Source organism: Galeopterus variegatus, unplaced genomic scaffold (genome assembly GCF_000696425.1).
Source record: "Galeopterus variegatus unplaced genomic scaffold, G_variegatus-3.0.2 Scaffold101, whole genome shotgun sequence".
NCBI classification, from domain to species: Eukaryota; Metazoa; Chordata; class Mammalia; order Dermoptera; family Cynocephalidae; genus Galeopterus; species Galeopterus variegatus.
The window spans coordinates 273526-286751 of NW_007726212.1; the positions used below are offsets into that span (position 1 = coordinate 273526).

At 44.9% G+C, this 13226-nt stretch overlaps 1 protein-coding gene across 1 annotated transcript in view; it reads left to right on the forward strand.

Annotated features, from left to right (window-relative positions):
* The first annotated feature begins 1884 nt into the window (after positions 1–1884).
* The window catches only part of DCAF4 (DDB1 and CUL4 associated factor 4), a 19205-nt gene continuing 7863 nt past the window's right edge, over positions 1885–13226 (forward strand). The window contains exons 1-6 of the mRNA XM_008583839.1: positions 1885–1984; positions 2406–2563; positions 3508–3590; positions 5109–5211; positions 7307–7450; positions 8391–8467. Coding sequence (XP_008582061.1) covers positions 2513–2563; positions 3508–3590; positions 5109–5211; positions 7307–7450; positions 8391–8467 — 458 coding nt within the window. The 5' untranslated portion in view covers positions 1885–1984; positions 2406–2512. The remainder of the gene's footprint in view (positions 1985–2405; positions 2564–3507; positions 3591–5108; positions 5212–7306; positions 7451–8390; positions 8468–13226) is intronic.

Consider the following 13226-nt stretch of genomic DNA (forward strand, 5'->3'; position numbering starts at 1 on the left):
ATGTTTACATTAGTTTATATAAATATATATAATATATATACTCACATAAATATATAAATATTTATAAATATTTATTTAATATATTACATTAGTTTATATAAATATATATAATATATATACTCACATAAATATATAAATATTTATATTTATTTAATATGCACAAAAATGTAAAAATAACACAATTAACACCAGGTACCCACTTCCCAGCTTAGAAAATAAAACCTAGACTATACTTAGTTGAAATCTCCCATATAAACATTTTCCACATTCTGCTTCTTTTTCTGCACAAAGGAAGTACAATTTCATCTCCAAACAAGATGCCCCTCTCCTTACCCCACCCCAGGAGAGGACATCTCTACAAGTTCAGGGCTGCTGCTGTGACTCCTGGCCATAAGAAGCCCTCAGTTTCACACGCTCCCTCCACACCAAAGGGGACACATCTGCCAATTTTCAAACTCTTCCACACTCCAAACCTTCTTTTAAAAGGGACAGGTTTCTAGTTATAGGGTTAGAAGATATCAAATATCAAGATGCTTCTCAAGAACAGATTAACCCAAGCAGGATCAGAAAGTATCTAAAGGTTGTGGAGAGGATGGGGCTTTAGATTTAGGAGGTCTGGGTTGGACACCGTGCTTTCCTGTGGGAATTGGGCAAGTTACTGTATCACACTGAGTCTCTGTTCTTGTACAAAACAGTACTAATACCCCTTTAGGAGGTGTAATGTGTATAAAGCCTTTAGTGGGCTGCCTGGCTTTGAGTAGGCCCTCCGTACATCGTGGGTGTCATTAGGTACAAATTTCCAAATTTACCCATATTGTAGAAAGATCAGGACAGTGCCCAATGTTTGTATGTTTTGTACAGAGAACCATGGATACTTCTTGGGCCCCAAGCCTTCCCACAAGAGCACACTGCAGCAAAATGTGATCTATGCAAGAAGAGAGTCCTGGCCCAGCTTTGGCAGAGTGGCTTGGAAACTGCTGGATAGCCACCCTCTAGGCTCCGTGCAGAAAGAATGGAGCAGCACTCCTTGAACTAGAAACATACACATTTGTCATGACACTTAATCCTTCCTCCTCCTGCTAATCACAGATGAGCTACCTCAGGAAGCTCTGGGCCACAAAAGGGAATAAATAATTTTCCTGAAACTATGCATAGCATTAGTATTTATAGAAGGAAGAGAACATTCTTTCATTCCTTCAACCTAGATTTTGCAGTTTGTATTCCTTTTGGTGGTGGTGGTGGTGGAGGTGGTGGTGGTAGTTCTTGATTTTAAAGTAAATTTTATCAGGATTCTAAAATAAGGTCTTTTGTTTTATCACTGTCCTTCAGCCTGTAATTGCTACAGAAGGTGTTTGTGGCTTTACACATCAAGTGTTTTAACCATGGCTCTATCCCAGTATTGCTGAGCAAATTACCACTGTTCCCTGAACCCCTGTTTCTCCATCTGTAAAGCTGAGTGGCCAAGTAAAATTTAAACTCTTTATACTACTGAATCCAATAAAAAATGAAATTCACCTGACCTTGTAACTGCTGTTGAGCTGACAAATGAGCCCTGCTGGTAAAATTATTATTGGCAAAGGTTTCTGTTCTTTTTATCTGGAAAATTCCAGAAGACCTTACAGAATGCTCAAGTGAGATAAGAGGGAATTATTGTGTCATGCATCCTCTTTTAAAAAAAAAAGAAAGAAAAGAACGAGAAACCAACATCTTGCCCTCATTTTGATGTATTTTTAGTAGGCGGTCAATGCTCCCCAAACAATCAGAAAGATCAGAGGGCCAGGGTGAAGGCTACAGAACTGCCTGAATAGGACCCCTCCAGTCAGAGAGTGATTGGAAACTCAAGCCCTTCACTGCAAGTTACCACAGCTGTGTATCAACAGGTATAACACCCAGACACTACAGAGCCCGCAGGATTCTGAGCATGGCGATGATGGTGATTCCCCATCGACCTCATCTGACATAGCTGGCAGTTCTTCCGTGCCAGGTAAGGCAGTCTACTGGGCAGGACTCCTCTGGCCCTGCCTGCAGGGAAAGATGAAACCTAATCATGCCTCATCACCTGGTTGTGTCTGTTCTGGCTGCCCTTCCTCCTCAGCAAGGGCTCAGGTGTGTGTGTCTATGTGTCTCTTCACTGCATGGGTCTCACCAGCCCATTCCTGGCTTGATGGGAATTCTAGGAGCAAATTGAAACACTAAAGGAAGAAGGTGGGAGTCAGGAAAAGTGATCATGAGGCAAATGGTCTTCCCCAGGAGTGAATCCAGTCTAGCATGGTGACAGACAGTGCCAGCCTGGGCCTCAGAAAAGACAGGCAGCTGTGAGAGGCAATGGATAGACTACTGGGCTCCTTACTAGGTGGCTCAGTTCATAGTGGTTTAAGTTGGTGAGTTTAATTTTTCTGACAAAGATTTACCAGGGTATTACTTCGACCCTGAAAAGAACCGCTACTTCCGCTTGCTTCCTGGACATAACAACTGCAACCCCCTCACGAAGGAGGGCATCCGGCAGAAGGAAATGGAGAGCAAGAGACTGCAGCTGCTAGAGGAAGAAAACAAGCAGAAAAAGGTGGGCTCCACGCCCCTGAGGGCCGCCCTGTCCCCTTCACTCCTGCCAGCATGCATTGGTGCTGCAAGGAGGTGCCACTTGGACCCCCTATGACATGTAGTGTAAAAAAAGAAAAAAGAAAAAGAATACAAAAAGATATGTAGTGTAGGCACTTCAAGGAATGTGGCCCCAGATTTTCCATATAGGAAAACGATGAAAAGAATAAGAACAGGCAAGAAATCCCCTCCTCCCATCCCCCTTTTCTTTTCTTTTTTCTTTTCTTTTTTCTTTTCTTTTTGGTGGCTGGTTGGTATGGGAATCTGATCTCTTGACCTTGGTGTTACAACACCGCACACTAACCAACTGAGCTAACCAGCCAGCCCCCTACCCCTCTTTTCTTGTTTGCTAAGTTTCATCAGTAGTTTTCACATTTTGTCCTTCCCCAGGGGAATCTTGGGAAGCAGCATGATTTAATTTCAGTAGCTGTATGTTTTAAACAGAAAACGGGTGCATGGTTTGGAGTGCCTCAGGCAGTCTTGAAGACAGGTTGCACTGCGATATTCTTTGGTTGTGGTGGCAGTGGACTGGAAAATCCTGGCCTTGGCGTCACCAGAGGGCAGATGGAGAGCACAGTGCAGCCCTGTGTGTCTAGTTCCATTGCTGCACTCACTAGCTTGGTGGCATCATCTACCCAGGTGTAACTTGACTGGCAGGGTCGGGGGGTTGGATGGAGGTATTGAGCATACTTTCCAGCTCTCACATACTTCCTTGTTTGTGCTGGGCTTTTCCTTTTGCCAAGGAGAGGGGACTTGGAAAGGACACTGTCAGATTTTTATGCACATAATTTCTGCCAATTTAGTACTTGTTTCCTTCATTGCAAACTGTGAACCTAAAAACATTCTTGGTTATCCCATAACATAAATAAATCTTCAGTGAATTTTTCTTTTCTTTTTTTTTTAACTTAGAAAATAGCCAGGATGGGATTTAATGCATCTTCCTTGCTACAAAAAAGCCAGCTGGGTTTTCTCAGTGTCACCAATTATTGCCGGTAAGACAGTGCTTCATTATATTTTCTTCATGAATGTTCTTTTCCTGTTTTTTATTTCCATGGTCCAAGAATGCAATGAGGATGGACATGTGGATTTTCTGTGAGGAGTCTTCACAGTTGAGGGGCTCCAGTTCACAGTCTGCTTTCTACTGCTTAAACCAGCCCTGAGAAAGTCATTCTCTAGAGCGAGGGAGTGAAGGAGACTCTTCCAGAAGGATAGGGAGAGAGGACAGGATTCGGGCAGAAATTATTCAAGATGTTCACTCTTTGTTACTTATAAATCATTTTTTTTTTTTTGTCTTTTTTTTTTTTTGTGACTGGCATCAGATCGCAACCCTCAGTGTTGCGCCCGGACCGGACCGGGACCGGCAACGGGATCGCAACCCTCGGTGTTGCTCCCGCACCTCGCTCAGCCAGTGAGCGGCCGGTCTGTATGTGGGATCCGAACCCTCGGCAGGAGCTCCGCCGCACTTCCCAAGCGGCGCACTGTAGCAGTGCGCCACTGGGCCGGCCCATAAATCATTTTTATGATTCCCATGGAATTCCTGCCTCCTTCTCTTCCCATTCTAATGAGTTGTCACAAAATATGGGGTGTTAAATGGATGTGTGTATACTAAACTTTATCAAAATAATTGTGGTGGCTGATAGAATTCTAACTAAAACCTTATGCGGTAGGTTGACACTAACCCATTTCTTGAAGTAGAGACTGGGGTTCAGAGTAGAGTGATTTGCTCAGGGTAAAGCTAGAAAAGCAGGATCTTTCTAACTCTTAACACCTGAACCCCTAACCCCTGTGTTCTGCTGTCTCCTGCTGTACAAGACATGCATTTGAGGTGCCTTACCAGGGACACAGCCCTCTCACCTTAGAACAGTTACCCCTTCAGGAGACGCCAGCCCCATGTAGGGAGTGTCACCAGGGCAGGCCTCTCCTATATCTCCCTTCTTTTTTATTTTTGCTGGCCACAATGAGGATTAAACCCTGGACCTTGGTGTTATCAGCATCACACTCTAACCCTGTATCTCCTTTCTTCTGAGAGGGAAAGACTTAAAATTCTCATTAGACAGATCTGTTCTTCACCCTAAAATGTGCTTTGTTCTTAGTGGTGGGGCAGCTGTGCTGTGGAAGCGGGAACGGGGTCAGTAAGGCGGGTGCACACCTGGGCTGTTCTCTGTAGCTGTGTGTCGTTTCATCTCAGGCACATTCTGTTGATCTCAAGAGAAGGAGTTGTACTAGGTGATCTAGAAACAAATCACTCTAGTTAACTTTCTTTGATTCTGTGAATGGACCTCCCAGTTCTTTGTTTTAGTTTTCCTGAGCATTTTGTAGGAAAACTAAGATTCAAATTATGTGGGATCTTGTTCAGCGCCATTGCTGAGAAGGAATGTGAAGTGGGCCAAAGAGGAGAGACGAGACGGTCTTCAGGGGTGGGAGAGGGCAGAATCCCCTGAATCATCTTTGTGGATGTCTAGCTGTGGTGCCAGTGCTCTCCCCGCCCTTCTGTCTGTCTCCCTCTGCAGTCTAGCCCATGAGCTGCGTGTGAGCTGCATGCAGAGGAAGAAGGTCCACATTCAAAGCTCAGATCCTTCCGCTTTGGCAAGCGACCGATTTAACCTCATACTGGTGAGTGGACGGGAGAAGTCTGGATGCTGGGGTATGGCTGCCATCCCCCCAAACACTTTGTGGTTTAGCGTTGGTGGTTGTCAGGCCTGGCTATGTAGAAGCCAATTGCTCTGAAAGCAGGTAGCGTCGTCTTGGTTTTACGATTTTAATCTACCTACTGACTACCCATTGGTAGATGGAGAGCTGGCAGGTTAGGCTATGTTGTGACCATTGTCACCCCCACTTCTGCCCTGTCATTTGATGTTGGAGCCTAGACTTAGCCACACCTTGACTAAGAACCATCACAAAATAAGATTCTCTTTGCCTGTGTTGTGTATGCAATTGAAATGGTTCATGGGACCAGGGACCACTTCTAACCCTTTCCTAAACAGGGGCAGGATTTGGTGGCTAAACCTGAAGCTCCAGTGTGCCATCAGTAGAAGCAGGGTATGACTCCCTTGCTTGCTGTCTCTGTTCTCAGTGGCAGGGCCTGCAAGCCTGTGTCCCTGGGCCTGTACATCAGCATACCTCCATCACATCATTTGTAGGGTATGGAAAGTCGTCTCTGCCTTTGGTTAGACCCAAGCTGGAAGCCAGGCCAACTCTTTGAGCCCAGGGGCCAGGGAGATGTTGGCAGAGAGCTGAGGGTGTGCTGCAAATGAAAGAAGCCTCACCTCTCCACGGGCCACAGGACAGCATGGCCTGCCTGGCAAGCCCCACCCTTCCTGGAGGCCAAGGGCAAGTCTAGGAGAGTGAGAGGAGGATGCAGAAACAGAGAGCTTAGGTTCAGTGATCTGCTGGCAGTACTGGGCACTGAAGCTACACATTGACCTTTGAGGTAGATGCCAAGTCCTCTGGCCCCAGGAGACCTCAGCAGCAGAGCCCTTCCACGTAAGGGGTATTGGGGAACATGGCCCAGATTCTCCTTTGGCTTTACTCTCCATGTGCGTTTGGGGATGCAGTTTAACCTGAATCAGTAGAATATTTTCTTGCCGTGGTTTCCCTCAGGCACCCTTTCCCTAGGGTAAACCAAGTAGGGACTGTGGAGATCACTAATGTGTGGAGTCTTGTATAGCACATGCTGCTTAGTTATAAACCTGAACACCCTGATCCTCACGCTTCATCTCACCTTACGTTAGCTGTGTGGGCAGCCTTGTAGATCTTCCCCATCACCCAAAATTAGGAGTCTTGTATAGCACATGCTGCTTAGTTATAAACCTGAACACCCTGATCCTCACGCTTCATTTCACCTTACGTTAGCTGTGTGGGCAGCCTTGTAGATCTTCCCCATCACCCAAAATTACAGGCAACTCTCGCTGGCTGGTGTGGCCAGAGGGCTGGGAAAGGCAGTTTGCAACCCAGAGAATAATTTTTCAGATCCGATTCTAGTCACTGGTAATGATTCTTCCAGGAGCATAACTGTCCTTCCTGAGTAAATTTGCAAAGTCAGTGCAAATGACTTTCACCAGCATCCAAACCCATGTGTATGTGTGTATACTTATCAATAGATACAAAACACATAAATGTAGAGTTTATACAGTTTTTGCTTTGAAATAATTATTAACCACATTATATTTTTAAATGAAAACCAAAAATCTTGAAAATAGCTCACATCCTAATGCAGTTTTTTTTATTGTACATTTTATTCATTGCAATGTTGTTTTTTCCTGGTGGTAATCATAGTGCCTGTGTAATAGGAATACAATTTTGTATTTTCCTTTGCTTCTTAACAATTATAAATTATAGCTAACATTTTCCATGTTGCTGCATGACTTTCATTATGGCCACTTGATACATTCTCTGGGAAGATGTTCGGACTTCCAAACCCACTTCTGAGTGGGGTTACTGTGTGGACCTCGTTCTTCCTGGCCACACCCCCTCCATGCTGTCCTCATGCCTTCTCTTGGATTGTTGGACCAGACACCTGTTAGTTTTGACCAGACATGGCTATGCTGAGTAAAGCAAAGTTAGGTCATCTCCATGCCCCCTCATGAAGAGGAGCTCTTATCTGTGAAAATGCACAGAACATAGGGGCCAGGAGAGACAGGCAGGTGGTCCCAGGCAGCCCACCTGGCTCGGCCTGGGAGGTCACCTACAGCCCACTTCCCTCTTGCAGGCGGACACCAACAGCAGCCGGCTCTTCACAGTGAATGATGTGAAAGTCGGAGGCTCCAAGTACGGCATCATCAGCCTGCGTGGTTTGAAGACCCCTACGCTCAGCGTGCGAATGTATGAAAACCTTTACTTCACCAACCGGAAGGTGTGTGGCCCACTCGGTGGCCTCGTAGCCCACTGCCTAGCCTGCTTTGCTTTTGGATCCGGGGGCACTGCCACAGTTGGCCAAATTCAGAGTAGAGGAGAGAACTTTATCAAGAAGGCAGAGCACAGTTACCTCATTTTCCCAAAGGACAAATGGGTTTTCAGTTCCTGAGAATCCATAAGGGAAGGAAAAAGTCCCAGGGGTTTCTTGTGTTGGAAGAGAAAATGCGTTTAGGTGGTTGGGTAGGCTTGAGGCAGTGCTTCTTTAACTGGTCCTGAGGACCTTTCCTCCAGGAGGCTCAGGTGTTGATCTGAAGTGACCCACACCAAGGCACAGAGTTCCTGGGACGTGGGCACCAGTGGGTATGGCCTGGATGGGAGGGATCCTCCCCTGTGCAATCAGAACAGTGCATCCATCAGCCAGTCCGTGGCCAACACTGAGGTTTAAGTAAATATAAAGAGCTCGCCATCTTTGAGGTGGCCTTAAATTACAGTGGGGTAATGGCTGCATCTGTAAGAAGCTATGATTTTCTTTTCAGCTGGGACATGAGCCACAAGATGGATACAGGTTAAAAATGGTCCGTGAGTGAAGTAAGATACAATACACCTTCAGAGTTAGTTTTGTCCCCTACTATTGTGGAGAATTCAGCCCCAGCCCAGTTGGTATGCCAGATAGCTCACTGTGGGACCTGTGCTGATGCTGAAGGACTGAGACCTGGGGGTTGCTCCCTCTGTCCCACTCAAGGCCCCACATTGCAGGGCAAGGAGATCCCCTGTCCTCAGAATCCTTGCTCCAGCCCGTTTTAAGAGGTCACAACCTAAAGAAAGAAGTCACATGTCTGCATCCCCATTAGTTATTCCAGAAGAAAGCATTCTACTATTTTTCTCCATGAGTTGACAGTCCAGCCAATCTGTCCATCTTGCTTGTGCTTCCTCACCAGGTAAATTCTGTGTGCTGGGCCTCGCTGAATCACTTGGACTCCCACATTCTATATCCTTTGGCAGTTGAAGAGGTTTGGTGGGCAGGCCATGCCCTGATGTGGATCTGGGCATCTGTGGACTTTGCAAGATAGCATCTTAGTGGCCAGAGGGCTGGGCCATTCCGCACTTATGTCTCATCACCCTGCAGTAAAAAGTAGTGCACCTGAGTAGAAAACAAGGATTCTCGTGGAGCACAGGAATAGTCAGGATCCCATGGTGGCTGTTTCTCAGGATGAAACAGCTGTCACTATGTGCCAGATACTGTTTTGGAACTTCACATGTAAGCGGTGGAGACAGGATCAGAACCTAGGCAGTCTGGCTTCAGAACCTGCACAGTACCACTGTGGCATGCAGCATTGGGCTCTGGGGTCACTAGACAGACTTGATGGGTCTGTCTGGGTCTCTGGGGTCACTACATGCCAGAGAGTCAGTGCTTTAGCAGAGAAATAAAGCAGAATGGAACAGTATAGCTTTGGGGAAGAACCCCAGATCTTCCCAAGGCAAAGGAAGAAAGCAGCAGTCAGTGACAGCGGGGGTCGGGGGAGGGAGGTGTCTCCCAGGGAAGGCTGAGAGCAGAGCCAGGGAAGGGATTCCTCCGGCCTTGGCCACAGGTCTGTGGGCTCCAGGCATAGGGTCTCTGCAGGGTTGGCCTTCTTTAGAGCACTCTCACTTTATCTGCTTCTTAGAGAATGGTCAGGGCTTTTTTGCCAGGACCACAGTAGTGCAGTGTCATGGTACCTGGGCCCTTTCTCTGGGACCCTTAGGGGCTCTTAATGCTGCACAAGACTTGTTTGGCCTAGAGCTAAAGCCACATGTTAATAAATCTTGTACTTGGTTCATTCCCACAGTAAATGAGTTCTTGAAGCTGTGTGACTGCTCTTTGCACTAAACACCTACTTCATGAGCTGTCATGAGATTAACACTAGTTAACTTCTGTGAATGTGCTTGGCACAGTTTCTGGCACATCATTGGTCCTCAGCAAATGACAGCTGAATTGGAGCCTTTTAATTAGTTTCACAGCACTCCATTTCAAAGGGTTTTAAAGCCTCAAGTACATTACCTATCTGATTATAAATTTTATGTAAGGCACAAAATTGTTCTCTATACTGAAAATTTTACATGGCTTTCATTTGATGGGGTTCTGTGGGGTAATGGGACTGTCTGTTTCTATGATGATCTAACTAGATGACAGAAGAGGCCAAGCTTTACAGAGAGAGAAAACAAGAACCTTGCTCTCATTTCCGATCTTAAAACAGTATGGATTTTTTTCATGTTTCTGTCTTTGGGCTAAGGAGAGGGATAAAAATCCCTATACAGTCAGCCCTCCATATACATGGGTTCCTCATCTGTGGATTCAACCAACCATTGATCAGAAATATTCAGGAAAAAATAATTGTGTATGTACTGGACACATACAGTTTTTTTTTTTCTTGTTTTTCCGTAAACAATATAGTACAATAACTATTTACGAAAACAGTATGGATTTTTTTCATGTTTCTGTCTTTGGGCTAAGGAGAGGGATAAAAATCCCTGTACAGTCAGCCCTCCATATACATGGGTTCCTCATCTGTGGATTCAACCAACCATTGATCAGAAATATTCAGGGAAAAATAATTGTGTATGTACTGGACACATACAGTTTTTTTTTTCTTGTTTTTCCGTAAACAATATAGTACAATAACTATTTACGTAGTATTTACATTGTATTAGGTATTGTAGGTAATCTAGAGATGATTTAAAGTATACAGGAGGATATATGTAGCTTATGTAAATACTATGCCACTTTATATAAGGGACTTGAGCACCTATGGATTTTGGTACCTGAGGAAGGTCCTGAAACCAATCTTCCAGGGATACCTAGGGACAACTGTAATTGACTGTATTAGAGTATGGTCAATTGTGGCTTTAACGGTGGCGCCCTCTGGTGGTCATTTCAGGTAATCTTCAGGCTTTTATGCTGAAGATTTTTTTTGCTTCTACTGAAGTTCATGGAACTTTATCCCTTTACAAAAATGGCACCTTGTTCAGACCTGCAATCCACATTTTTCCTCCAAGAGTGATGGGAAATTTGAATTCTTTCTACACTTACCAGGCTTTTAGTTAACCCATGGCCCATTAAAGAATTAAATCTGTGATACTGGCCCCGTAAGTACTGTACAAAGTTTGATTATAACCTGGGTTTTAGCTGCAGTAACTAAAAGTGCATGTGGGTGAGGACTTTCTCCCACATCCTTGCCCTCCAAGCCCAAAAGCAAAAGAGGTTTATTTAGAAAGGAATTTAGCCACCCAGCTACAGTATTCTCATTTATAGCTTAGCAGCCTCTGTGTACTGGAGATATTTAACATGGAGCTTACCACTCAAGGCAATATGTCACAGACACATTACAAATTCATATGGTCAAGAATGTTGCTTGGTTGCTTTGCAAATTTTTCGAATGTCTGTTGATCATATACAAACCTGTACAAGATGCTAGAGACAGGCAGTTCAACAGGTGTATTAGTTTCTGTTGCTTACAACAAACACCCGAAACTGGGTAATTTTTAAAGAAATAATGTTTATTGCTTACATTCTTGAAGGCTAGGAAGTCCAAAGTCCAGGGAACACATCCAGTGAGGGCCTCTTTGGTAGGTGGTGACTCTTCACAGCAACACAGGGTGTCACATGGCAAAATAACTGAGCAAGAGAGAGCAAAGCTTCTCAGTTGCTCTCCTTTTAAAGCCATCAGAACCACGCCCTTTACAACATGAATGGATCGATTCATTCACTAGGACACAGTCCTCACAATGTAATCACCTCCTTAAGGCTCCACCTTTCAATTACCTTAATAGGATTTCTGTCCTGTTAACAGTTACAGTGGGGATTAAACATCAGTGAGTTTTGGGAGATATTCAATCCACAGCAACGGGTAATTGGCAGCAGCCTTCCTGGAAGTGGTACCCACATGGGAGGAGTGTATGGGAGCTCTTAGCTGAAGGAAGAGGCAGGAAGAGCTTGGTACATTTAGCAGCAGTTTGGAATCCATACTGTCTCTGGCTACGTAGAGCTGACTTTCAGTACTGAATCTTCAGGACTGAAGGACAGCCCTGGGGGACTGTGACTGTGGAGTCATTTTTTAAAAGATTACTTTGGTAGGGCCGGCCCGGTGGCGCACTGCTACAGTGCGCCACTTGGGAAGTGCGGCGGCGCTCCCGCCGAGGGTTCGGATCCCACATACAGACCAGTTCCCGCTCAGTGGCTGAGCGAGGGGCGGGCGCAGCACCGAGGGTTGCAATCCCGTTGCCGGTCCTGGTCCGGTACGGGCGCGACACTGAGGGTTGCAGTCCGTTGCCGGACACGAAAAAAGACAAAAAAAAAAAAAAAGATTACTTTGGTAAAAGATTCCTGTAGGGGGTTAGACTGGCAAGGGGGAGACCTCAAATGGAAAGCTGCTGCAGGACTAAGGGCGTCAGTGCAGGCATGACTGATGCACAGGAGTGGAGGAGAGGGCACTGGAGGATGGTGCTTAGGTTCTAACCAGGCAATCCGGTGACAGGAGAAGGTCCACGGATGGAAATCCAAGGCAGTGCTGGCTTGGAGGCCAAGCAGGAGCATGTAGTTTGGAATTGGCCTACATGGCCGAAGGGTAGGACCGGAACCTTTTCATAAGATTTAGAAACTGGGAGCTCATCGGAAACCTTGCTGAGAACGTTAAAGTGAAAAAGTGACGGTCAGGACTAGATTGCAATGGGTTGAAGACGGAAAGGTGAGGAAGCAGGGATAAACATATGCTCTTTGAGGAGAAGTGTGGCTGTGAAGGGAAAGAGACAGCCCACTAGACGAGTAGGCAAAGGATATAAAGAGGCAATTGAAGGAAAAACCAAGGCCCGGCCCGTGGCTCACTTTAGAGTGTGTGGTTCTGCTAACACCAAGGCCACGGGTTCGGATTCTTATATAGGGATGGTCGGTTCACTCACTTTGGAGAGTGTGGTGCTGACACCAAGTCAAGGGTTAAGATCCCCTTACCAGTCATCTTTTGAAAAAAAAAAAAAGAAAGGAAACCCAAATGACTGTAACCGTATGAATAGATGCACCCATTTGTAGTCCGAGAAATGCAAAGTAATAATGAGATGGCATTTTATACCCATTCAGATAAGCAGAAATTCTAGAATCAGGAACACTTACACTGCTGGTGTGAGTAAATTGATACAACCACTTTAAGTTGAAGGTGTATGTGCCTCACGACCCCACAATTCCATCCTAGATATAGACACTAGAGCAGTGTTTTCAAACTGCAGGTCATGACCTAGTGGTGGGCCATTAAATCAATTTACTGAGCAGCATTTTTGTAATGAACTAGATTAGAAAATGTCAGTTTTATATTTAATAAGGGTAAATACTTTACGAAACTACGTTTCAAATGTTTGTATGTATATATTGTATGGTAGTGTAAAACGAAACTCTTATCACAGGTTTAAGAAACACCGCCTTAGAGAAGCTCCCACACATGGGAGTGAGAGACAGAAATGCTCACTCCAGCAGCAGAGCAAAAAAACTGAAAAGAACCTACTTGCCTATCAGCAGGAGACTGGATGAATTGTGGTGTGTTCACATAAAGGAGTGCCCTGTGATAAAAATGAATGAACTGGAATTGTAAGAATCAACATAGTTGAATCTAGGAGACGATGGAGATTAAAAAGTTATAGAAGATATTCTGCGTAATGCTATTTACATACATTTTAAAAACATAAACAGTACTTTATTTTGTTCATGGACAAACATCTTTTTTTTTTTTTTTTTTTTTTTTTTTTTTTTTTTT